The sequence below is a fragment of the Podarcis pityusensis genome (assembly GCF_964106645.2).
Source record: "Podarcis pityusensis genome assembly, chromosome: 11".
Classification (NCBI taxonomy): domain Eukaryota; kingdom Metazoa; phylum Chordata; class Lepidosauria; order Squamata; family Lacertidae; genus Podarcis; species Podarcis pityusensis.
In genome coordinates this window covers 7846147-7873813 of record NC_138036.1, presented here as the reverse complement: position 1 = coordinate 7873813, position 27667 = coordinate 7846147, and the positions used below count along the sequence as shown (strand labels likewise).

The window sequence follows — 27667 nt, the reverse complement described above, 5'->3', positions numbered from 1 at the left end:
CCTTGGTGCACCACAAACTGAACAGTGATGTTGAGGAACAGTAGCTTCAGATGTCAGCAGCTTGAGAAGTAGCAGTACTGTGTTGCTCTGTAATACGGGCCAATCCTTCAAGATAAGGAGATCTTTGCCTGCTACACACTTTTCCCCAGACCCATTTGAAGGGAGGCTGGACCGGCAGTAAGGATGGATTTGAGTTCCCAGCTGGGTGCCCTTGTGAGGAATCTCCCCCTGCTGTGAAAAGAGGAGGCAGGCCTCTATCTAGCAGCTCTGCACCTTAGTACTGTAAGATAAAGAACCTCTACGAGGTGTCATAACATCCTTCAGGCGGATCACTTCCAAGTTCCCCTGGAGTGAGGAGCTATTAGGAGCAGCTGCAGCCCTTAGAGCTGGAATTGGCTTCCAGTTCCTGGAGATGTCTCATTTAATCCTGCTTCTCTCAAGCCAATTTGATCCTCCCTTCCAGAGGTATGAGAGCCCCCTCACTGTTGCATCAAATATCCAAAGGTGGCTGGCTTCTTAGAAAGCCTCTCCCACCCACAACATGAAAACTGGAGTCCACATTGAAAGGCCTATAGGTCACAGTAGAGAGCTGCAGTCTAATGTTTTCCCTGAGGTCTAAGGTTTTCAGATTAGGGTGTAATTTCACCAAGAACTAAATATTCTGGCCGTTGGTCTAGATCAGGGATGGAGTACATTTTTTTCAACCAAACAGCCACATCCCCTTCTGGGCAACTTTCTGAGGCTACAGGTCAGTTGGAAGAACAATGATCATAATTCTGCTTTTTGGCCACTGGTAGGAAGAACCAAGGGACATGGGTGGTGCTGTGGGTTAAACCACAGAGCCTAGGACTTGCCAATCAGAAGGTCGGCGGTTCGAATCCCTGCGACGGGGTGAGCTCCCGTTGCTCAGTCCCTGCTCCTGCCAACCTAGCAGTTCAAAAGCACGTCAAAGTGCAAGTAGATAAATAATTACTGCTCCGGCGGGAAGGTAAACGGCATTTCCGTGTGCTGCTCTGGTTTGCCAGAAGCGGCTTAGTCATGCTGGCCACATGACCCGGAAGCTGTATGCTGGCTCCCTCGGCCAATAAAGTGAGATGGTCTTGGTGAGCAAACAAATCTTCACCATTGCAAGTAAACACAGGTCGAAGAACCATGATTGTTCCTAATCTGCAGCAAAGTCCTGCAATGTCCAATCCTTGCAAACACTGTGCATCCTCTCTGTCACTCTTTCTCCTCATGCATTTCTCTGTGGTGTTTCAGTTCAACAACCTCTCTGATCAAAATCAGTGCAAGGAAGCCATCTGTCAAGGAAACAATTGTGCAAGTCCCGCCAACTGTAAGGGACTGCCAGTTCACACAACACTTTGTACAAACGACTGCAAAGCACTGTGTGAAGAAGTCTGCACATAACCTCTGCCCACACAGACGCACTCACACATCCTTCCAGGAGAAGCAAAGTGCAGGTTCAAGATGGTCTATGCATTCACACATGCCCCAAACTCCCTGGCACAGTGCTGCAAGTGGAGGTTGCTGTGACCGAAGGCTCCTCCATGTTAGAAGTGAGCATGTCAAGGAGAAATTTGTCTTGTTTTGTTTCCTCCACCATCTGTCTTCTGACAATATGTCCATGTTTCCTGTACAGCTGCATCTCCACCGCAGAGGGCAAAAAAATCCCACCACAGAAGGCAAAGAACGCCCCACCAGCACAAATGAAGAAGAGAGAGACTAGAACCTGCCTTGTTCTACTACAAAACAACAGTTCTACTTGCCATGGCAAGCATCCCACCCACTTTTAGTGAGTGTGGGAATCCTCCAGCCTTTTCCTCACAAATTACATGCTGTACAAAGGGAAGATTTGCATTAGTTGCTCCACCCACTCTTTTGTCTGGCCACGCCCACCACTAGCCAATGGTTCCCGGAAGGTTGCCCAGAACGGAATGTGGGCCTCTGGTTCCCCATCTTTTCCATTGAGGAAATCAAATCACCTCCTTTCCCAGGGTTGTCACCCATGGAGCCCCCTATCTTGGCTAAGTAGCTATCAACTCTGCCTTGATTGAGAGTTTAGAAGTTTCATGTTGCAAAAAGGATAATGGCATGCAAATAAAAGGGGGGGGGGAATTCTTCTCCTAGCAGCTGTGCTGAGCGGCGAAAACTTACTTTTCCTTGAAGGATTACACTGGCTGGTTTTAAACTCAGAAACATTTTCTAAACAGCAACGGAAAACAAGAGCCCATTTGTGAAACTGTTTGAAGAGGATCTCATGAAATAAAAAGATGGAGGGGGAATGTTTTTTTGGGGGGGGCATTTAGAAGAGGGAGGAAAGAAGAGAGAACGGGGCTGGAGATGAAACTCAGAAACAAGGCGAGATTCCTGAGAATCACATTTCCCTAACTTTGTAAAAGTCTGGGAACTCGTCCCAAAACGCTGAAAGAAAAAGCCGCAGGAACAAAGCGAGTGACCTGGGACAGATAGAAAGCAATTGAGCCGGGTTCGCAGGCCACCTCTGAAAAAAAAAGTTAGATTTCAAGGGGACAAATCCTTTCAGCAATCATCCCCCAAGGAGTGAAAGCCGGGGGGGGGGCAAGGGGGAAGGTGGATGAAGGAGACATAAAATGGGTTGCTACACCAAAGGATGGAAACAGACAACCCCCTCCTTCCTGCCTGCCCACCCTAAATGGTTGGAAGTGGCACGATACAGTAATTTCATCTCACTGTTGTCTCCATTCATGGGCTTTGCAGGAGTTTTGTAGCACTTTAAAAAAAGAAAGATCTGCAAAACCTGTTTGGACTGGACGGATGGCCATGGGAGAAAAGAGATTTCAGCGGACGCCGCAGGAAACAACAGTTCCCTCAGATCAACTCTTTCATAAAAAGATTGCATGCTTCTCCAGACCAATGCTGCGACACTAACCTCACAACAGAGGGCAGTCAAAGCACCAAAGGAGACAAAGGGCAGTTCAATAGTCTCTCTGCAGATGCAAAAAACTTGGCATTGGCTGGTAGTGAGACTTTGCATGTCCAACTGAGCAGGGAAGGTGAGGAGCAGAACATTCAGCTGCTAATACAAAAGTTGTTGGTGATGATGAATTTTTAAGCTCTGGGTTCAAAGCCAGCAAAGCGAGCTTTAAAATAAATTCATCTTAAAAGGGCCTGGATTAATAATAATAATAATAATAATAATAATACAGTCATACCTCATGTTACATCCGTTCATGTTAGATTCTTTCAGGGTGAACTGGAAGTAGCGGAAAGGGTTACTTTTGGGTTTCGCTGCTCGCGCATGCGCAGAAGTGCAAAATGACCACATGCGCAGAAGTGGCGAATCGCAACCCACACGTGCGCAGACGCGCCGCTGTGGGTTACGCTCTTTTCATGTTGTGAATGGGCCTCCGGAACGGATCCCGTTTGCAACCAGAGGTACCACTGTAATAAGAATAATAATTTATTATTTGTACCCCACCCATCTGGCTGGGTTTCCCCAGCCACTCTGGGTGGCTTCCAACAAAGATTAAAAATACATCAAAATGTCACACATTAAAAACTTCTCCAAATAGGGCTGCCTTCAGATGTCTTCTAAATGTCAGGTAGTTGTTTATCTCTTTTACATCTGGTAGGAGGGCATTCCACAGGGCAGGTGCCACCACCAAGAAGGCCCTCTGCCTGGTTCCCTGTAGCTTTGCTTCTCGCAGTGCGGGAACCGCCAGAAGGCCCTCGGCACTGTATTAACTGGAAAGATAAGTCCGTTTTTTAACAGCCCGCAGGTGTGTTCCCTGACATGATCATCTCCACTGGACCTCTTTTTAAAACCTCTCTGCCCAGTTCAGAACCTAGATTGCCCCTTCGGCATATAAGCAGCATGGGCAATAGTCTCCACTTTCCCAAACATGATATCCTCCAAATATTTTGGACTACAACTCCCATCATCCCCAACCATTAGCTATGCTGGCTGGACCTGCACCCAATCTTGGGTTGCCTCCAGGCTAGGGTTTCATTGTGCAACATGCTCTTGACTAATACAAATGGCTTTATTTGGCTTTAGTATGATCTGTGATGCTTCCCCAATGCTACATTATTGCTGTCTGGAGGGGCGACAGCAGAACAAAAGCAGGACAATAATAAACCAGAACATTTGTGGCATAAAAGGTTATGTGATTCCAGCAGGAAGTTATGGGGTTGGAAATGAAGCCGGGTGACTACCGCAAAACATTTGGCAGGGGCAAACAATATCGATAGTGGAATCGCGTGTGACTGTACCAATAGCATTGGAAGCGCAATTCATCACAACTGTGAAATAAAAAGGATGTCTGGAAGCACCTCTTAAACGATCCACTATAGCACTAGATAAGGGCAATGTGGTTTCTCCCACCCAGATTTTCACAATCCTGTTGTAGGGGGAAGTATACCTGGAAGCAAATATGTTTTTTGTTTGTTTGTTTTAGAAAAGAAACACCACTTTTTTTCAAACAAGCAATTATGTTTCCACTCAAAGTGGGCAGCTAAAGCCATTATCTGAATCGGTCTGTGAAAAGATACATATGCATGATTTTCCATTTCAGCTAAGGGAGTGATATAGAGCCTCTGGTTCATACCAGAGGGTGTTTCGGCAGAGCAAGCCCTAATGTGCAAAAAAAAAAAAGGCTGGCAGACAAACTGAGTGCAGCATGCATTTTTCATCGGGCATAATATGCAAATGGGTGCGGTGTTTACCATAATTAGACAGGACATTAGCACGATTAAGCAAGCGCTGAGGATCAAAGTGGAAAGGAACTCAGACTCTAATGCCCTTAACTCTAGGCAAAGCTGTCATGTGACCCTTGCCATGTGACCCTGCCAAGGGCTTTCTCACCCCAACCTTCCAGAGAAGCAAACTTTGACTCCAGAAGGTTGTGCAGCAAACAAAAACACCATCAATGTCTTTAAAGGGCTTTCAATTCAGAGGATATTCTCAGAAGCACAAATTTTCACATTTTCACAGATTACGTATAATGCTAAAAAGTAAGGAAACAGATCATGGTGGTTCATGGTAAGGCTATGACTCCCTTCCCTCCCCAGTTTCCCAGTCCTTAAAAATTAGGTGTGTGTGGCTATTTTCACAGGGGGCAAAGTTTCAGGGTGGGAACAAAATTCACGAGAGCTGTCCATGGCTGTTGAATGCCATATTTAAAGTCCATAATATCTGCAATTCCATCAAGTCATGACAAAGCAGCATTCTGGGGACTGAAACATGCAAGCTGGCCATGCATAAGAGTGAAGGATAGCTGGTGAATCTTGTTACGCCTTCTCTCAAATTTTGCCCCCAAAATGGGTAGGCAGTTTTGACACACGCTTTCTCTTTTGACTTGTGCCTCTCCCTGCCCTGCAAAAGTGGCCCGGGCTATTCAATAGTTTGGCTGTCAGCAGTTTCAAAGCTACAGAGTGAGGGCTGTTTAACAAACAAGGAAGACGTTTTATACTAAGTTAGACTCTTGGGTCTATCTAATTCCATACTGTCTACACTGACTGGCAGCTGCTTCCCTGGAGTTGCTGGAGATTGGACATGGGATCTTCTGATGCAAAGCAACTGCTCAGCTACGACTTATTACATGTTTCAGGAAGTGTCACCTTGGATATTGTTAAGAGACGGCTTGCTAAGATCCTTGCAAGAGTTTTGCTGGCTGCAGCTAATAGAGAGATGCCTCTATAGTTTCCGCAATCAGTTCTGTCACCTTTCTTAAAGAGATTGATAATTTTGGCATCCCTAAAGTCTGCTGGGATCGCTTCTCTTTCCCAGACTTTTTCCGATGAGCTTGTGAAGTTGTTGTGTAAGTTCAATTCCACCCACTTTGAAGATTTCGGCAGGTATCCCATCAGGTCCACTGGCTTTGTTGTTTTTCATTTGGTTCATAGCTGTACACAACTCTCCCAGATTTGGAGATACTGCAAGCTCATCTCTAACTTGTTTTTGCAGAATTTGTGAGAGGACCTCAGCAGCTTCGGGGGAGTTGAGATTAAGGAGATGTTGGTAGTCTTACTCTGATACGAGTGATTGCTAAAGACAGCCTTTCTCAACCTGTGGGTCCCCAGATGTTGTTGAACTACAACTCCCATCACCCCTAGCTAGCAAGGCCAGAGCTCAGGGATGATGGGAGTTGTAGTCCAACAACATCTGGGGACCTACAGATTGAGAACTGCTGGCCAAAAAAGATTACATGTTTCCCTACATAGAAACCCAAGGAAAAAGGTGAAACATACATGCACAATGTCCCACACAAGAATGCATTCTGTGAACGTGTGGCACATTTTAGCGCATGAGCTGTCCATGTTCCAGGCTACCAAGAAGAGCAATATCAATTCCCAGCACCTCTGTCTGAAACCCTGGACAGCTGCTGCCGATCTGTGTAGACAATACAGGGCTAGATGGACTCTGGTTTAGTACAAAGCAGTTCCCCGTGCTCCTATGTTTAGGCAAGCTTCAAGTGAAAGCTGTGTCTCAAGCTGCCACTTTGCAGCTGCTCAACAGAGACCCGAGTCCACCACTGAGTGTTCTGGTAGACCCAGTGCTGCCAGAGAGGCTGTGAGGAATGCAAACAGTCTCTGCATCCATCGCCCTGGGCTGGTTTCATTGCAAAGTGCCCAGCTGCTCAGCAACCCCTTGCAGCCTGCCCAGCACCCTTGTGCTGTCAAAACCATGGCAGATCAAAAGACTGTAGTTGGTGTGAGCTGTGAACAAAATCTACAAGGTCAGAATTTGGCCCTTGAGAGCGGGCGGCGATCTCGAGTGCCAGCTTGAAAGTTGCTCCTCGACTCCTTGGCCTCCCGCAAGGTTCTGAGGCAGATGCCTACCTCTTTCCTCAGCTGTCAGTCTTAAAGGAAGCTCCCAGTTAGGTTCGCCTTTTCTCCCTGCCTGCAGTCATAACTTCAGAGGCACAGCAGGAGGGCCTGGTGGAGTCCTACTGTAGCACTTGAAGGGAGGAGAGCGGTGATTCCGTCTGCGGCTCAGAGACTTCTGCGGGCTCACCGAGTGCTTCAAAGCAGCGCCCGGCTGGGTTATGGAAGCGGCAGAAGAGCAAAGGAGGCAGAGTACCCGAGGGAGCAGACTCCGACAGAGGAGCCAGCAAAAACAGCATCCCTCCTGTAGCACAGAGGAGGGCAAAGCGTCGTCCGCTGCAAAGGTAGAAGGAAGTTCATGCACCATCACAAGATCTGCGATAAAGCAGGATGCAGAGAACCCTGTTTGCAAGTGATATACTGTGTGGCTCTAATCTAGCAAAGCTCATTATCCCGCAAGGTCAGGCACTAGAGATGGAATCAGCTGGGGCAGTGACACTTGCAGACATCAATCATCCGCTACGGGGGGGGGGGAGCTGAGGCCTAGCTCTCCTGATCGCCCGTCCTCTGGCCTTATTCCTGTGGGGGTTTCCTCCAGTTTATGGCCTAGGCCAAAATTTAATTATTCTCACCCTCTAATCCTGGAATATAAATCTAACTTCATTTTTCCAGCTTTCTTCTGCGGCTAACAGATCGTCTCCCCCAGGGGCAGAGTGAAAGAAATGCAGTTGCTGGTACTGTAAGGCAGTTTGACTTCATAGAGGCAGAAAGAGGCTGCAGAGAAAAGCATACAGGCTCTGGATTTCCAAGGTCCTTTGAATTTCTGCATCTCCGGCCACCACCAATATCTGAGCTGCCATATTTTTTGCTCTATAAGACTCACATTTTCCCTCCTAAAAAGTAAGGGGAAATGTGTGTGCGTCTTATGGAGCAAATGCAGGCTGCACAGCTATCCCAGAAGCCAGAAAGCAAGAGGGATTGCTGCTTTCACTGCGCAGTGATCCCTCTTGCTGTTCTGGCTTCTGAGATTCAGAATATTTTTTTTTATTGTTTTCCTCCTCCAAAAACTAGGTGCGTCTTGTGGTCTGGTGCATCTTATAGAGCGAAAAATACAGTAATTGGTCTTCAAAGCAGCTTTGCAAAAATCAGGTGTGAACGTACAAAACAATGAAGGCCACCACAACACGGTTAAGAACAAGAGCTTCTGCGGCAGGCAGGCCTGATCCAATACAGTCATACCTCGGGTTACAGACACTTCACGTTGTGTTTTTTTTTGGGGTTACAGACCTGCCGAAACCCGGAAGTACCGGAACGGGTTACTTCCATGTTTCATCGGTCGTGCATGCGCAGAAGCGCTAAATTGCTCTTTGCGCATGCGCAGAAGCACCGAATCACAACCCACGCGTGCACAGATGCGCCGCTGTGGGTTGTGAATGCTGCAGGTTGCAAATGTGCATCCCGCACGGATCACGTTCACAACCCGAGCGTCCACTGCACTCCTGAACCTGCTGGCAGATCAGAAGGCAACTCCCAGCTGGGTTGAATGCCTCCCCAGGCTTTGTGATATATTTTCAGTTCACATAAAGTGCCCAAAACAATAACCCCTACTTTATCTATCCTTGTATGCTATGACAGCAGCAAGAATACTCTATGTGCAAAAATGGCAAAATCAGGAGATACCTACTAAGGTAGAGTGGCAGTTAAAACGGATGGAATATGCCAAATTGGAAAATTTAACTATGGAAATTAGAGACCGAGAAGAGGCTGATTTTAAGTAGGAGTGGAAACTTTTGTTGAATCTTTAAAGAATTATTGCCGGTAGCATTTGAATAAAGAGCAGCAGTTGAATACTTGTTGGGAGTAAAACGTGGAAAAGATGAAGGCTTAGAATATTTATAATATGCAGCAAATTTAGAAATTATGGGGGGAAACCGTGGAGGGTGAGTCAAATGTGAAATGGATTGGTATCTAGAAAGCATGTATCAATCTGCAAACTTCTGAAATTTAGGGGGAAAAAACTATTTTAGAAATCTGCTTTACCTAAAAGGTAAAGGGTAAAGGGATCCCTGACCATTAGGTCCAGTCGTGGCCGACTCTGGGATTGTGACGCTCATCTCGCTTTATTGGCCGAGGGAGCCGGCGTACAGCTTCCGGGTCATGTTGCCAGCATGACTAAGCCGCTTTTGGCGAACCAGAGCAGTGCACGGAAATGCCGTTTACCTTCCCATCACAGCAGTTCCTATTTATCTACTTGCACTTTGATGTGCTTTCGAACTGCTAGGTTGGCAGGAGCAGGGACCGAGCAACGGGAACTCACCCCGTCGCAGGGATTCGAACCGCTAACCTTCTGATCGGCAAGTCCTAGGCTCTGTGGTTTAACCCACAGCACCACCAGTGTCCCTGCTTTACATAAAAGCCATGTACAAAATGTGTATTTTTGCTGATGAATGAACTGAAGAATGTGCACAAAAGGAACACAAAAAGGTTACAGCAGGAAGGAATGGGATGCCCTGGGATAGGCCTGCTTGCAGCAAAGTAGAACAGGGCAGAGAGGAACTGCGGTTGAGAACCAACTCATCCTGAAAAGGAGTATATATTAATATCTCAACTGCATGGGCAGGAAAAGAGCTCCAAGCATCTTTTCCACCTGCTTGGCATCCTCCCTCCAGCAGAGTGGCAATTAGATGGAAAACATCTATGTGATCAGCATGTCTGTATGCATGCAATATTCATGCACACGCCTCAGTAGCCCGGAAACTGCACCGGGGACGGGGGAGGGGAGCCGCTCCCACACTGCCTGTGCGAAGGGCTCCTCTTCAGACGTCTCCTTACAGCCTGTACCTATCACAGCAAGCCTGCATTTCAGGTCAGTCTGCACAAACCTATGATACACCCACCCACAAAGGCATATCCGACTCAATTCCCTAGAAATAGCCAAAGCCCGGTGCATTTCCACAAATCAAAACAGCTTCATTAAAAAATAAAACCTGCCACATCCTGTGACAAGGAAACGTAAGAAGAAATGGGAAGAGATGCGGCAAAAGGCTGAGTGAACTTTGTTCTGGGAGCTGCGGGCAATGCCTTGGGGCAACCCCGCAGACGTGCCAAGTTCCCAGCATTACTCTACAGCTTGGATTTCCCTGCACATATAAATCGCACACACCCTCCAAAGAAGGTGTGCTCCCCTGCAGAGCCATTAATATGCCACTGAGTATACAGACTCTCTTGTGCCTTAATATGAGCCGAGTTTAAAAATACCGTAAAATTACAGTGGTATCTCTGGATGTGAACGGGATCCATTCCAGAGCCCTGTTCGCATCCAGAGCAGAACGCAACCCGCGTCTGCGCATGCGCGGGTCGTGATTCGTCGCTTCTGCGCATGTGTGTGACATCGTTTTGTGCGCCTGCGCCTGCGCGAGTGGCGAAACCTGGAAGTAATGTGTTCCGTTACTTCCAGGTTGCCGTAGAGCGCAACCTGAAAACGCTCAACCTGAAGCGACTTCTACCCGAGGTATGACTGCACATTGGGACGCGGGTGGCGCTGTGGGTTAAACCACAGAGCCAAGGGCTTGCTGATCAGAAGGTTGACAGTTCGAATCCCCACGATGGGGTGAGCTCCCGTTGCTCGGCCCCTGCTCCTGCCCACCTAGCAGTTCGAAAGCATGTCAAAGTGCAAGTAGATAAATAGGTACCACTCCGGCGAGAAGGTGAACGGCGTTTCCGTGCGCTGCTCTGGTTCGCCAGAAGCGGCTTAGTCATGCTGGCCACATGACCCGGAAGCTGTACGCTGTCTCCCTCGGCCAATAAAGCAAGATGAGCGCCGCAACCCCAGAGTCGGTCACGACTGGACCTAATAGTCAGGGGTCCCTTTACCTTTACCTTTTTATGACTGTACATTAGTCATTCTCCTGATGAACAAACACATGCTATTTCAACTGAAGACCACTTGCATCTCACACTACCACGATAGCACTGTTGCATTTGCAATCAAAAGGCAGGTAATTTCTAGGAAAAGTTGAAAGAACTGGTTGAAGGTGAGCATCTAAGGAAGGGTATCTTGAAAGCAACGTCCAAGGATGGTAGTCAAAAGCCAAGTTGGAGGGACTATTGTCCACCATAAATAACTGTCCTGCAATGTGCAAGTTGAGTTGAGGAGGAAAGAGGAGGATTCCGAAATTCTGCTCACTTGAATTTCTTTCTGGATTTCCAATCTCTGACTTCCCTGATCTGGTTTCCAAAATGGAACCAATGTATTAGGACTTCTTCGGGGTTTGATTTTCCAAACTTCATATGAAGTGTGGTGCCTGCATGGTTTGCTGAAGCTTTCACTATCCTTGCACTCCTCCTCCTCCTCACCATTAATGAATGGCATGAGGCACTGATAAAACACTGCAAGAAAGCAACCTTAGATGCAGCCATACAACTGCATCAAGATTCTTTGTGTGTGGTGTTTTACCAATGCACAGCAGCAGATGGGTGGCTGGGTAAAACACTGCACAAAAAGAATTTCAATGCATTAGTATTTATAAGAACACTTCAAGGTTGCTTGAATAACTGAACATAAGCATGTAAGAAGAAACTGAAAGAGAAACTGAGGGGGGTGGAATGATGCAGGATGAAGACTTCCAATAAAGGAATGTGAATGTTAGAATTCTGTATTTCCCTATGAATTAAAAGTATTTCCCTCTCCTTTGCATATCAGCCTTCCAAAGATTCCCTTCATATAACAAACCACACATAGGAACCCAGAGCAAGGGAGGGACACCCCACCAAAGGTGGCTGAAAACAGATGGTTTGGCCACATGGGCCAAACTGTACACTCAAGAAGAATGTGATGTGGATAATGTGATAGGAATTTTATGGTCTTAGACCTATGGTAATGTTCATAAGTGTACCAACCAAGCACATACATTGATCAGCACAGGAAGACCGACCTGGAACCATTTTGATTCCGAAACTGTCCCAAACTGACCAAATGTTTTCTCTGCAAGGTCAAAGGAAAATGGAAAAGCCTCCCCATTGTCTTTTCCTTCACAAATCCTGTCTTAAGGGTATGTCTGTGTTTGAATAGGGTGTGAGCCTGTGACCTGGCCCAGGAACTACCGTACTTTTCGCTCTATAAGACGCACCAGACCACAAGACGCACCAAGTTTTTGGAGGAAGAAAACAAGAAAAAAAATATTCTAAATCTCAGAAGCCAGAACAGCAAGAGAGATCGCTGCGCAGTGAAAGCAGCAATCCCTCTTGCTGTTCTGGCTTCTGTGATAGCTGCACAGCCTGCATTCGCTCCATAAGACGCACACACATTTCCCCTTACTTTTTAGGAGGGAAAAAGGGAGTCTTATAGAGCAAAAAATACGGTAAGTATTTATCATTACAAAAGACTGGCCAGGCTACCCAGGAAATCCAATCAAGTAACCTGCCAGACAGGAGAAAAACAAGATTCAAATTTTCTGTTTTAGACTGCCTTTTTTGTGATGTAGGTATGATGTATCTGAGGAGTGGTCTTAGGTTACACCCCTTCTGTGATGGTATGTATGATGTTTCTGGGGGTGGTCTTGATCTACAGGGTGGCAATTTCAAAAGTCTTTATAAGGCCTTGCACGCGATTGTTCTGGGTTCCTCCTCCTCTCCTGCGGGTGAGGGGAGCACCCTATTGCAACAGATTAATAAATATCAAGCTCACTAGCTGCTTTGCTTCTCAATATTCTCTGGTTGGCCTCTGTTATTCTCTCCTACCAATAGGGAACCTATGTAAGGACTCTGTATGGGCTCTTGGATACCCCATAAGGGAAAAGGGCAATTTTTATTTACAACAATGATTCTGAGCCATTTTTAAGAGAGGGGGAAATAACGTAGCAGCTAAGAGAGAGAACTGGAACCACAAACTCACCAAGTGGCTTTCACCAAGCTACTATTATCTCAGATTAAGCTCTGACACCTACAACATAGTGATAATTATACTGGCCTATAGTACAGGCCATTGTTGTTCTTCCGACATTATGCTGTATGAATTGCCCAACCCATGCACAGAAGGAACATGAAACACTCCAAGGCACTACAGAAACACAAAATATTAATAGCTTGTACCTGCATCAAAATACATAACTCTAGAGGTTCGCTGAGACGTCTCCTCCTCCCTTTGAGTGGAATGAAACACTGGATGCTTTTGCACAATCATGAGAGCCGTACTCGAAGCATGTGAGTGTGAGGAACAGCTACGAGAGCAGCAAGACCCAGGAGAGCGTCTCGGAAGAAACAATGTTCGAAAATCTGACCGGCACATTCTGTCCTGGGTTATTACATGTGATCCTCTCTGTGTACATTACGTTGCGTTCTAAATTTAGCTAAAGTCAATAGCACTCCATTAAGTCGGCTATTGCTGCTGTGGCTGCTGCTTATGAACTCAACAGGGTCCTTCTATTCCCTCTCTCAGCCCCCTCATGTCAAAAGTCAGGAGGGAGACAGCAATAAAAGCACTCCTGTATTCACACATAAAGGAGCACATGGCTTTGGCTTGAAAAACTGTCAGCACTGTTTTGAGTCTGTCCTTTTAATGTGGCAGGTTGTTGGGGTTTTGGTTTTTGGTTTTTAAAAAGGTCTCCCCCCCAAGTGTCACCAAGCCTTTCAGTTTCTGATGTTCCACTTCTGAATGCAGTTAGTATAATTAAAAAAAAACAGGAGCTTGATCATCTTGCAACCAAATGTGTTCTCCACCCCAGGTCAACGCAGCTCTTTTTTTCCACTTTGGTTTTTTACAGATCTAGCAAATGCAAATGGTTATTTTTAGGGCTATGCAAGGAGACAAGCAAAGGCTTGTTTGTTTGTTTCCTAAAATTTAAAAACTGCTTCATTGTAAAACAACAACAACCCTCAAAGCAGTTTACAAAAATGATAAAACAATAAAATTAAAATATATAAATTTTAATATATATAATTTTAATATATAAAATATATTAAAATATATAAAAGGATGTCACATAGAGGAGGGAGAAAGGTTGTTTTCTGCTGCTCCAGAGAAGCGGACATGGAGCAATGGATCCAAACTACAAGAAAGAAGATTCCACCTAAACATTAGGAAGAACTTCCTGACAGTAAGAGCTGTTCGACAGTGGAATTTGCTGCCAAGGAGTGTGGTGGAGTCTCCTTCTTTGGAGGTCTTTAAGCAGAGGCTTGACAACCATATGTCAGGAGTGCTCTGATGGTGTTTCCTGCTTGGCAGGGGGTTGGACTCAATGGCCCTTGTGGTCTCTTCCAACTCTATGATTCTATGATTCTATCAGTAGAAACAGTTAATCATTTCAGAATGTCCAAAAAAAATTAAATCAGCGATAAACTAAAAACAGGTAAGAACAAACATCAACGTTCTAGATATCTGTTTGTCTCAACAAAGTCTTTAGCAGATGCCAGAAAGAGTACAGTGAAGCCTGATTTCAATAGGCAGAGTTCCAAAGTATACCTGAAGGAGCGTCTCCACCCCCATCGTTCTGCCCGGACACCGAGGTCCAGCGCCGAGTGCCTTCTGGAGGTTCCCTCACTGTGAGAAGCCAAGTTACAGGGAACCAGGCAGACGGCCTTCGCGGTAGTGGTGCCCACCCTGTGGAACGCCCTCCCATCAGATGTCAAGGAAATAAACAACTATCTATCTGACTTTTAGAAGACATCTGAAGGCAGCCCTGTTTAGGGAAGTTTTTCATGTTCGATGTTTTATTGTGCTTTTAATATTATTTTGGCAGCTGCACAGAGTGGCTGGGGAAACCCAGCCAGATGGGCGGGGTACAAATTAATGATGATGGTGATGATTATTATTATAGGTGAGGCCACTAAAAGAATGCTTTCTTACAAATACGGAATGGGCATTTTAGCACCTGCAACACAGCCAATGCCACAGAGTGAAACTGTTGGGGTAAGGCACTCTTACAGAGAAATTTTTCCGAAGCTGCTGAAGGCTTTATATACTAACAGCAACACCTTGAACCTGGCCTGGTTACAAACCAGTGGCCAGTGCCGAGCTCGTGAGCACAGGTGTTTTATTCTTGTTCCTTTCAGAAATCATGTTGCAGCACTCTGCGCTACCTGTAACTTTCAGATAAAGTGGAAGGGAAGCCCCACATACAGCATATTGCAGCAATCCAACGTATGAACTAGCATGGCCAGGCTTTCACGGTCCAGGAACAGTAGCAGCTATTGTGGCAACTGCAGCTGACAAAAGTCACTTCTGAATGACACAGGAGAAAATGAGCATATAGGGCACAAATTCTCTTCTTATCAAGGAAACGCTGATAACCTTTCAAGGAGCCTCAGAATGCAGCTGGGAGACTACCGTTTTTGATGGCTAAGAATATTGTAATTTCAGGAGTTTGACGGCTAAAGAGCATAGTATCTTTGACTGCGCCAAGTGGGAGAAGGAGCCTTCCATCATGTTTAGACCACTGGCCTTCAACTGGTGATCCAGAACTCATTACCAGGTTGTGGCCTGTTCTAAGGTGCGTTGCAACAACACATCTATTAGATGCTTTACCAAATATATGGCAAAAAAAAATAAGAAGAAAGAAACAGATCCCCAAATGTATGCTCTGGGTTAAAGGTGGGTCTGAAAAGGCTGGAGGCTGAAGGGTTAGGCCCTCTTCACCCCATATCCCATAACTCTGAAGGGATCTCCCTAGGAATAGGCATCCTGAGCTGAAAACAACAGGGCAAAGAGCATCAGGAACAGCTGAAAACCAAATGCGATGCCAAGAAGCGGCACACCCAAGCCTTTCACAGAAGGCTGGAACTGGCATTCATATCAATTCAGGACATCTGCAGTTTTTGAGCATTTCCAGCAGCCTCAGCGTCTGCAAAATGGCTCTCGCTGGATCCCGCCTTTTCCGTTCCTTTAGGAAACTCAACACCTTCCCGTCTGAGCGAGCCAACTTCTTTTGTGGCCAGACAAGGAAAGAACCCTGATCCATGCCTGCCAGGTAGCTGGTCCTGTTTTTCTAGTTAAGCATTAACATTTAACGAGATTGGCCTGCAACTGCTCGTTAGTCTGCAGCGCTTGGGCTAATTAATATATCACTAGGAGAGCCAGTCAAAAGGAGGATAGGGCTGAGGAAGTCTAAAAGACATTTCTCAGCCTACAGAGCTAAACCTATCATAATATTTGTTGGGGTAGGAGGGGAGGAAGGAAAGTCTTGTGCAGAAAGGTTTGAGTGTATCAACCTCTGTGTCTCATCAAACACACACACACACACACACACACACACACACACGGCTTCCATTCTCAAGCTTACTGCCTAAGGCAGGACTAGCCAACACTGATGCTCTCCAGATGTTACTGGGGTCTCATTATGGGGCTGGAGACCCACAGAAGCTGAAAGGCACTATGTTGGCTACTCCTGAGCCAAGGGATGCCACAGTTATTGCAATGGCTCTGGGGGGAAAGTCAGGGTCACCCAGTTTCAGCAAAGCATATTCAATATCAAACAGAGATCCATTTATGAAGCAAATGTAGTCATTCCACAAGCGAGGAAGACTACCCACAGCCCACTTTCCATCCAATTCAATCTGACCCAGAAGTGTTGTCCTTATGTTCTTGTCAAGTTTAGGGGCCCTATCAGATTTACTTTTGATCAAGGAAGACAGTGGCGCTGTGGGTTAAACCACAGAGCCTAGGACTTGCTGATCAGAAGGTCGGCGGTTCGAATCCCCGTGACAGGGTGAGCTCCTGTTGCTCGGTCCCTGCTCCTGCCAACCTAGTAGTTTGAAAGCTTATCAAAGTGCAAGTAGATAAATAGGTACTGCTCCGGCGGGAAGGTAAACAGCGTTTCCGTGCGCTGCTCTGGTTCGCCAGAAGCAGCTTAGTCATGCTGGCCACATGACCCGGAAGCTGTACACCAGCTCCCTCGGCCAATAAAGCGAGATGAGCACTGCAACCCCAGAGTCGCTCACGACTGGACCTAATGGTCAGGGGTCCCTTTACCTTTACTAAGGAAGACAAATGATCAGGGAATGGATGGATCGAGTGTCCACACTAAGTTCAGCGTCAATCTGATGGGAGTGAGTTCCACATTCATCTCATTTGGTCTGCCTTGAATCTTCATTGGATGCAACAACAAGGAAACCAAAGGAAATATCAGCATACTGCAAACGGCAAATGAAAAGGTCTCAAACATCATTAAGAGACATTAAAGACACAGGAGAACAGGGCAGTCTTCACCTGGAGCCAAAATATAATGAATAAGTCACATGTGTCTAGGGAGGAGTTTCCAAAATTTAGATGGCACATCTGAACGGCCCTTTCTGCAGCAAACGATTGCCTCACCACTGAAAGCAGATCTCAACTACTGGGTAGGTTAATAATAATAATAATAATAAAATTTATTTATACCCCACCCTCCCCGGCCAGAGCTCAGGGCGGCTAACACCAGTAAAACTATAATAAAAACATAATGGGGGGGGAGAGGGGACAATTTAAAATACAGGTTAAAACGCAATTTAAAATGCAGCCTCATTTTAAAAGTAGCCCATGGATCAAAACCTTAAAGGGGGGGGGGGGGACATAAGGGTCAGAGTGAGTCCAAACCAAAGGCCAGGTGGAACAGCTCTGTCTTGCAGGCCCTGAGGAAAGATGTCAGGTCCCACAGGGCCCTAGTCTCTTGAGCGTTCCACTAAATCGGGGCAAGTACTGAAAAGGCCCTGGACCTAGTTGAGACCAATCTAAACACCTTGCGACTTGGGACCTCCAAAGTGTTGTCTTTTGTGGACCTAAAGGTCCTCTGTGGGGCATGCCAGGAGAGGCGGTCCCGTAGGTACGTGGGTCCTAGGCCGCATAGGCCGCATAGGGCTTAATTTGGGAGAAAGCCGACTTTCAGATTACCCAGATTCCCAAGTCACTAAGAGCATAAGACCAGCATATTGAACAGAGCTCAAAAACAGAAGCACACGTCTCACTGAAAGCTACACACAGCATCTGTATTCAGATGCTCATCCAATTCAGCTGCAGGTGTTTCAAGCAAAGATGGCAAAGACACTCCATGGAGCATCTGGGGATATCTGAGACAACAGGGTGGAAAAGCGGGAAACTCCACAGAAATAAAGGGCCAGGTTTCACACACCCTGAAAAGATGTCTAGAGAAACAGAACTTTCATTCTTCTCCAGGTAAGATGCTGAACGCCGAAGGAGCATACGAGATGCTTAGGCTGCAAATACATGAAAAGAAAACCGCTTAACGACACAGATGCTTTCGGCTTTTTCTGGCAATTTGTCGGCTTTTTGGAGACGAAAGGCATCCTCTGCGCAGGAGCCGTCATCATTAGCTGTGCCAAAAACCTGAATCAGATAAAGCAGCCACTAGGAATGCAATCAACTAAATCAGCTATAAAGCAACACCATGGCAACCACTCGCCAGCTCCATCCCAGGAAAATAGCGACAAGGCTGGCTGGGAATGAACTCCTTTAGTGATGAGAAGTCTTCATCTTGCAAACGGAATCTGCAGATACCAAAGGGGCTTTCGAGAAGGGTTTTGTTGCCCTCGCGTCCCAATCCATACCACTATAGCGCGGAATAAAGTATGCTAATGCAGGAAAGTGCTAATGGAAGTGAGAGCTGGACCATAAAGAAGGCTGATCGCCGAAGAATCGATGCTTTTGAATTATGGTGCTGGAGGAGACTCTTGAGAGTCCCATGGACTGCAAGAAGATCAAACCTATCCATTCTGAAGGAAATCAGCCCTGTGTGCTCACTGGAAGGACACATCCTGAAGCTGAGGCTCCAATATTTTGGCCACCTCATGAGAACAGAAGACTCCCTGGAAAAGACTCTGATGTTGGGAAAGATGGAGGGCACAAGGAGAAGGGGACGACAGAGGACGAGATGGTTGGATAGTGTTCTCAAAGCTACCAGCATGAGTTTGACCAAACTGCGGGAGGCAGTGGAAGACAGGAGTGCATGGCATGCTCTGGTCCATGGGGTCACGAAGAGTCGGACACAACTAAACGACTAAACAACAACAATGCAGCAAATGTTTTTTTCTTTCCTACCTTGCACAATTCTGCCAGTTTGAAATTTTGCAAAGTTCTGGCTTCCTCCCATCTGAAATACTGGAGAGCAGCATCAGGGTGGGCAACCAATGGCTTGGCTTAGTATAAAGCTGATTCCTATACAATACAATATAGTTGCTAGTCAGGAGAAGAAGCAAGGAGGCAGATCACCGAAGCCCTTGCTGATGGAGGCGGAATGCACTACCCGCATCCTTTCAAGCCTGCCTCATAGCCTTGACATCTAGAAACTTGCTTTTAAAAAGTGAAATCAAAGAATTAAAATGGAGATTCTCAAAGAGCAGAATTTGTGCCCATCCTTTGCCTTATCAGGGCTCAATTCCAAGGGTTCTCTCCCTGCATTTTAGCCTTTGTATTGCAGCGACATTAGAATGTCAGGCCGTTGCTGGATCAGGCCATTGGCTCTTCTAGTCCAGCATCCTGTTCTCACATTGGCCAACCAGATGCCCCTTTTCCGGGAAGCCCGCAAGCAAGAACTGAGTGCCAAGGTACTCTCTTCCTCCTGCCACTTCCAGCAACTGATATTCAGAAGCATTGTGGCCTCTGACTGTGGAGACACAGCACAGCCACTGTGCCTCGTAGTCAACAATATCCTTATCCTCCACAACTTTGTCTAACCCTCTTTTAAAGCCATCACTGCCTCCTGTGGGAGGAAGTTCTGTAATTTAACGATATGCCAAATCTAGCCAAAAACTGAAGTCAAATCTGAAGACAAATCTGACAGTACTGAAACTGATAAAGACGTACCTCTAAGCTTTGCACTGTTGAGATATATGATTTTTTGCAGCTGGGCAAGGCTCTGTGTTGAAGGTTGTTGAATGCTTCAGTCACACGCACAGTTTGAAGTTTGTGCATCATGGACAACATCAGTGGTGCAAGCCAATCCTTCCCTGTATATTGCATTTTGCATTTTATCGTTTCTTTAAATCACTTCAGGACTCTTCCTTGTTTGCGTGAAGCAATAAATAAATCTAATAAGTCAAGCTTAACTTTAAAAACGGCTTCCTCAAAGGAAGACACATGGCTATTGTGTTAACAAATGAGCAATAACTACGCCCCACCATTAATCCATGATAATCTGGAAAAGTCTAGGCATTGGTTGTGGGTATGTCTCAAAAGCAACAACTGGCTGCAGTAGCAATTAAAGGGGCGAGGTCTCCAATTTTTGCCACAGTCATAATCCATGCAACATTATTACTACAAGAAGCAACAGAATCATCACCACACAAACAAGAAGCAACACTACCAATGAAAAGACAAAGGAAGGCATTTAGACTAGCAAGTAGTGAACATAAATTTTGGTTTGAGGAATCTCTGCCCCATTTTCACCAATTGACAAGGGAGGGCTTAGAGAAGCAGATCTGAGCTCCTGATAAGCCTGAGAGATTCAGAGAGAGTCTAAATGGTATGAAATATCTGAGGCATCTCATCACTCACTAAATAAACAAAACCTTAAAAGGATTATTAGGAATGGAGGTGGTGAAAGGGCAGGCCCAACAGGTTGGTTCTCTCTTCTCTCTCTCTCTCTCTCTCTCTCTCTCACACACACACACACACACACACACAAACACACACCTTACCTTGTTCACAAACCAGTCCTGCCTCTGGAATGTGAAATCCTAGTGCACCAGCTGCAAGCAGGGCTAATCTGAAGGAAAGGTCACAGAAGGTATGTGTCCAGCACTCACTTTGAAATGCCCTATAAGGAGAAGTCTGTTTCTTTTCTCTTTTTTTGCTCACATTCTTTCCGGCAGAACAATCCTCTCTCACTCTCTCACCAGCAGAAGTTTCAGCGAATGTCATAATGCAGTTGGGATTTTCAAAGCACTTTCTACAATGTATCCCTTCTGAATTACCGAAAGGAGAGGTAAGGTAAAGGTAAGGTAAAGGACCCCTGGACAGTTAAGTCCAGTCAAAGGCTACTATGGGGTTGCGGCACTCAATTCGCTTTCAGGCCGAGGAAGCCGGCGTTTGTCCACAGACAGCTTTCCAGGTCATGTGGCCAGCATGACTAAACCACTTCTGGCTCAACAGAAGCCAGAGTGCATGGAAACGCCATTTACCTTCCCGCTGCAGTGGTACCTATTTATCTACTTGCACTGGCATGCTTTTGAACTGCTAGGTTGGCAGGAGCTGGGACAGAGCAACAGGAGCTCACCCCGTCGTGGGGATTCAAAACGCCAACCTTCTGATCAGCAAGCCCGAGAGGCTCCATGGTTTAGACCACAGCATTACCCACATCCCTGGGTGATATCCTCCTAGTCATACTAAGAGTAGGTCCACTGAACTTAATGAACTTTTGTTTCAGTGCCACCCACTCCCAGCATGTTGGATTAGGTCTGGGGGGAACCTGGGTTCAGATCTTAACTCAGTTACCAGCCGGGATTCTTGAGGCCTTTGAGGGGAGCGTCTACCATGTCTCCTGGCAACCCCAGGAATTCCCTAGCAGGTCCCAACCCTCACCAGTGGGATTCTCAGAAGTGTTTCCAGGGGACTCTGCCTACTCCTTAAGGTCAACAACCTGTGGGGTGTCTCTTGTTCATCCACAGAGGACACCATGTCTGGTACCAGGTCAGGGACCAGACCTGGAACCTCAAGCACAATAATCAGTTGCTCTACCACTCTTGCCTGCTTCCCAGAGGGACCCTGAGTCTCTCCTGCCAACAGGGAGAGCCTTCCCCATGGGAGGAAACTTTAGACCTCAAACAAGGTCTTTATAACATCATGAAACTTGGCCGCTGGCTCCCACACTGGAAGGGGGCCTGTCTTCTTTGTGTCCCCAGTGTTATCGGTTTGTGTATGGGCTCCGTCCCCAAAGAGAAGAATCTAAATTACACTCAAGAGCATTTATTTGCTCCTTGCCCGGCGCTACGTGCCATCGCGATAAAAACTGACAGCACTTTGAAGCCTGTAAACTGACTCCTAGGTAACTGCTCAGAGTTTCTCCCTTCCCTCCCACACTCCAAGCATCCCCGCATTTGATGTTCTCTCCCCGAGCTAATCAGAGAAAGGATCGGAAACTCGAAGCTATTGAGAGCAGTGGCAGGACAGTCTCAGTGTGACAGCTGAAGGAGCCGGTCGCATTTCACTGACATACTCAATTGCTCCAGTAAATCGAGTGGAAGTCAATACACTCCCTTCTTCAGATCTCCTGTGTGTATGTACACAGCTTGATTCTCTCCAGCCCAGCCTTTGCCAACCAGGTGCCCTGCAGCTGGAGGAAGAGGAGAGAAGAAAAACACCCAGGGAGGCTGCTTTCCATAATGCGGGCAGCAAGAGAGGCAGGTAAAGATGAGACTGTCCCCACCCTGACAAAGTCTCCAAATAAAGAAAGATATGTCCCTCAATCTATCCAATGCATGCTATTGAAATTTGTGGGCAGAATTAGGCTTCTGGGCCTACAGATGTCAATGCCTATGCAGATGGTGACAGCAGCCACGAAATTAAAAGACGCCTGTTTCTGGGGAGAAAAGCAATGACAAACCTAGACAGCATCTTAAAAGTAGAGACATCGCCTTGCCAACAAAGGTCCGTATAGTTAAAGCTATGGTTTTCCCAGTAGTGATGTATGGAAGTGAGAGCTGGACCATAAAGAAGGCTGATCGCCGAAGAATTGATGCTTTTGAATTATGGTGCTGGAGGAGACTCTTGAGAGTCCCGTGGACTGCAAGAAGATCAAAACTCTCCATTCTGAAGGAAATCAGCCCTGAGCGCTCACTGGAAGGACAGATTGTGAAGCTGAGGCTCCAATACTTTGGCCACCTCATGAGAAGAGAAGACTCCCTGGAAAAGACCCTGATGTTGGGAAAGATGGAGGGCACAAGGAGAAGGGGACGACAGAGGACGAGATGGTGGGACAGTGTTCTTGAAGCTACCAGCATGAGTTTGACCAAACTGCGAGAGGCAGTGGAAGACAGAAGTGCCTGGCGTGCTCTGGTCCAGGGGGTCACGAAGAGTCGGACACGACTAAACGACTAAACAACAACATGCCCTATGAGAATCCCTCTGAGCATGATGTAGTGCAGAGGGCCCAAGTCGCACATGTGATTACATAGGGTTGCCATATTTCAGAGTCAGAGCACTGGTCTATCGAGCACAGTATTGCTTACACTGGATGGCAGCAACTTTCTGTGGTTTTGGACAGGGCATCTGTTGAAAATCAAACCTGCATGTAAAGCAGAGAAGTAGCTGCAGCAGCTGCGATTTCCACACCATCTTCCCAAAGACGGATTATTCAGAGATATCTGGCAAAGTCCATTTAGCAACCAGCTGAAGTCAGTCTCTACCCAAAAAGAGGGTGAGAGGGAAGCTTTTTAATCTACCACGAAGGAAGAATTGAGCGAATGAGAAAATTCTCCTCACCATACCGAACAAGGGGGGGAAGAAATACTTTGGTTTGCCAGAATCAACAAATGTCAACTGCCAACTCAGCTGTACATTGACATGCCAACACCTTACTGTCTGGGCACCCAGAAGGCCTCCTTTCCCGCCCACCAAGTCTGGGGTCGGAGTTTATTTTAGCATATATTACCTCATCAAAACTGGATTGGGAGCACTAAAAGCAACAAAACAAACTTTGTTCATGTTGGCAAGCTCGGTTTGGGTCTCTCTCAACAGATCTTTGCCCCCTGTTCACACTTCATACATTTTCCCCCTCTGTGGCACCTTCTGAATCTTTGCCCACAGTATTTCATATGCCAGCCCAGTTAATCTTTCATTTCACAAAAAAAACCAACAACCACAAAATAAATCCCTCCCCGAGCCATTTTTCTTCCTCACCCACATTTCCTCCCTTCTCCTCTCCCTCTGCAATTCCAAAGTTAGCTGCGTAAAAACTATTCATAGAGCAAGCGTGGAAAAGCCGCCGTAAATGTGGAGGAAGAAAAACACACACTGCCAACATTTACAATAACTTCATAGCCAGCGCAGTAAACATTTATCTTTAGATGAGGCACCCGAGAGAAATGTGTGCCAAACTACATGTTAAATTAAAGCCGTATTTTTGAATTGCATATTCTGTCAGGGCTTTAAATAGGCTTTTCCCTCCTCCTTCTTTTTTGCAGTGTGAATGTTGGGGGGGGGTAGAGTTCAAGTGCGACCGTGGCCCTGCAAATATGCACCACGTTCCTAAAGAAACTGCTCCCCCTCCAAGAAAAGAAAAACACAAGTACGATATTTTTTGCTCTATAAGACTCACTTTTTCCCTCCTAAAAAGTAAGGGGAAATGTGTGTGTGTCTTATGGAGCAAATGCAGGCTGCGCAGCTATCCCAGAAGCCAGAACAGCAAGAGGGATTGCTGCTTTCACTGTGCAGCAATCCCTCTTGCTGTTCTGGCTTCTGAGATTCAGAATATTTTTTTTCTTGTTTTCCTCCTCCAAAAACTAGGTGCGTCTTGTGGTCTGGTGTGTCTTATAGAGCGAAAAATACGGTATTTGGGCACAAGAGGAAAAATAACATTGGCCTGGCAGCATCTTGGAAGAAGGGGGGGGGGTTGTCAGGATGATGGTGCAGGGAGAAAGGTTTACCACTTTCTAGGGGGGTAGCTGGATACTACACTCACCAAGGGGAACAAACTTCCCACTCCTGGGTCACACCCACACCATGCAGTCAAAGTACATGGCTTGACCCAAAAGAATTCTGGGAAATGTTGTTTATCCCAGCACTCTTAACAGAAGGGCTGAAAACAGCACCTGGCTATCCCATGAGCCTCTGCACCAACTGTTGAGGCCTGTGGAGAGTTGGAATTTGAGCAAAGACGTGTGGAGGGAACGATTGTGGTGGGGTTTGACAGAGTCTGGCATCTGGTCTATGCTGCTGGTTGGTTTTTGTTAAGGATTCCCCAAGGGTTTCCAGAGGTGTAGAAGGTGTTTCCAATGGAATTTCAAACATACACAATTTCACTTAAATGCAACGAAATTGGAAATTGGAATCCTCGTGTAAATGAGGAGTTGCCTGTACATAGTTGCTATATTTCAAGAAGTAAAAATCTGGACACAATAAGTTGTTGGGGAATAAGTTTTAGGGAAAGTCACTGAGCTTTTTTTGGGGGGGGGCAGTTGTTGAACTTTTCTTGGAAAACCGTCCTAAGAAAGTTGTTGAGTTTTTTGGGGAAAGTTTCAAAGAGCCCGGACATTTTGCCAATTTCCCAAAATTCCCCCCAAGAATCCAAGAAAATCCAGATGTATGACAACACTACCTTTACTGGCTTCTACCAAAAGCCTTCTATGCCATCTAAAGAGTGTTGTAAGGTCCGTATAGTAAAAGCTATGGTTTTTCCAGTAGTGATGTATGGAAGTGAGAGCTGGACCATAAAGAAGGCTGATTGCCGAAGAATTGATGTTTTTGAATTATGGTGCTGGAGGAGACTCTTGAGAGTCCCATGGACTGCAAGAAGATCAAACCTATCCATTCTGAAGGAAATCAGAAGGTGGAAGGACAGATAGTGAAGCTGAGGCTCCAATACTTTGGCCACCTCATGAGAAGAGAAGACTCCCTGGAAAAGACCCTGATGTTGGGAAAGATGGAGGGCACAAGGAGAAGGGGACGACAGAGGACGAGATGGTTGGATGGTGTTCTTGAAGCTACCAGCATGAGTTTGACCAAACTGTGGGAGGCAGTGGAAGACAGAAGTGCCTGGCGTGCTGTGGTCCATGGGGTCACGAAGAGTTGAACACGACTAAACGACTAAACAACAACAACAAAGAACGTTGATGAGATGGACTTTCCCTTTTACTTTAATTGAGGGGGCAGATCTGCATGGAGATCTCTTTGAACACAAAATATCTAATCCAGCACAAAATGGCAACTGGGAACAAATGGCTCGTGAAGACTCCATGCTCCTCACCAAAGTGTGACTTCTCAGAAAACTTTGGGTGGAGACTGGGAGTCCTTCAGCTCCACTATGAAGACTTCCGCTTAAGCATGGATTAGGCATGGAGGAACACAACTCACGATGACAGCACAGTACGGCGATCAATAGGTTTTAGCTGGTGAAGTCATCCCTGAAATTTTACGCCCTCGACAATCCCCGGTCATGGCCAGAAAGGCTGCAAGCGCCACCCTTCCGCCTACCCACGTATTCCTCTCTGACGTGAACCGAACAATTTCGAAAGCGAGAGGAAGTAATGTCAAGTGCTGGGGCTCGATCCAGATTTGTTCAGACGGTTTCCAACTGTGTGATCTCTTGAACTTTTTGCGCTTTAGTGGTTTTCTTACTGACAAGCGGAAGAATGTAACCAGGAACTATATAAGAAAGGCCAAGTCAATCTTCTTGGAGTCCTTTGCATGCCCTGTTCGCCTTGAATAAATAGCAAAATATACTGTACCCGCATGCAGAACACACATCCTTGCTCCCATTTTGGATCTCAACAGCTACTTATTTGAACAGCTTGATATATTTGTTTAAGTCTTTCCCCGCATCTCTGATTCCCCCTTTTTTTAATAGAAAGGCCAGTAAATCACAAGGTATTCCAGCACATGTTAAAAATTGTCATTATTGATTTTTTTTAAAAAATATTCTTTGAATTAGCTCCTCTTGCACTCTGCTTCTTTTACTTTTCAATAAGCTCCTTCAAGGGTCAAGCAATATTACCCTCACAAGAACTGTTGTTCAGGTCAAAAGTGTTAAAATCAGGTTGGCTCCAGATTCAAATCTTCTCCTCAAACTGAATCCAAGCATTCGTTCACACACACTGCAAAAAAACCCACCACACAACCTTTATTTAGGTTCGATTTCCTGCCAACACCACATTGCCATTTCCAACTTTGTCCTGTGCTAGCCAAAACCAGGGTGGGTGGCTGGGTGTTGCTTTCAAGATTTCCAAAGAGCCAATGAAGTTAATTTATAATGCAATTACAGGTTTAAGGCTCATGGTTTACCTAAGCTTTGGCTTTTTACTCATTATCCAGCTGGCGAAGCAAGGAAAACACAGCACTATTAACAAAAATGTCAAATAGTTTCCACCTCCATTTTTTAAAAAAATCACACATAAAAGCTGAAGACAAACTTTTACAAGGATGAAGACAATTATTTTCTTCTCAGGAGGTCTGAGAAACAGAAAATGAAGGTGGAAGATGGAACACAGCTGAATGTAGACAGTTTTTGAAGAGAAGATCTTTTAAATTACCAACTTTCAGTCTCATTATAATAACAGGCTTAAGGCCAATTAATAGGCTCAGTTGAACTAGTAATTTTGAGAAGGAAGTATATTTACTTTGGGAGAGAAAAACACCTGGCAGATTCACATTTTGACTTCAGACAATTTGAACGGAAATTCCCTAAGAAGTATCAGGCTTCCACAAACTTGAAAGTGGAGATGGAGCCCACAACTTTTGGAAACAGCAGAATTTTGGTGGCATGGAGAAACCAACACGCATAAGCCATGTCACATTACAGAGGTAACAAATGGACCAGCCTAAAGGAACAGTCATGCATGCATGAGATCCCAACCAGTTTCTCAGCTGGCTTCATGCATGTGATGAAACAAGACCCTGCTCAGTAAATCTCATGCTACCATTGACCATTTTGTCTCCAAGGGGCTACCACACTTTGAGTACCGTAGTTCTAGAAGTCATCATCTGAAGGTACCATGCCTTCTGTGCAACTCTTTGACCTGGTGTGTCTCCATCTCCTGACACCCATCCTGAGCCTGCAGCGATAGTGTAACTGAAGCAACCGACTGCCATTCGCTAATAGCTATTAGTTCTTAATAGAGGCCAGCACTTAGGCCCAGGATGCAGTTACTGTCAGAAGGGTCATGGTTAATAATGATTAATCTGATCCTTACCAACACAAGCTGCATCAACCAGTCACTAAAT

The 27667-nt window shown here is 46.0% G+C and overlaps 1 protein-coding gene across 2 annotated transcripts in view; it reads right to left on the bottom strand.

Moving 5' to 3' along the window:
- The window catches only part of SETBP1 (SET binding protein 1), a 273291-nt gene that overhangs the window by 166709 nt on the left and 78915 nt on the right, over positions 1–27667 (bottom strand). Inside the window, exon 1 of one of the 2 annotated variants that reach the window (XM_080973384.1) lies at positions 12898–13372. The exons of the other annotated variant lie outside the window; for it this stretch is intronic. Within the exon in view, the coding sequence (XP_080829510.1) occupies positions 12898–12903 (6 nt within the window). The 5' untranslated portion in view covers positions 12904–13372. Of the gene's footprint in view, positions 1–12897; positions 13373–27667 lie in introns of those variants that run through there. 2 annotated transcript variants of the gene reach the window in all.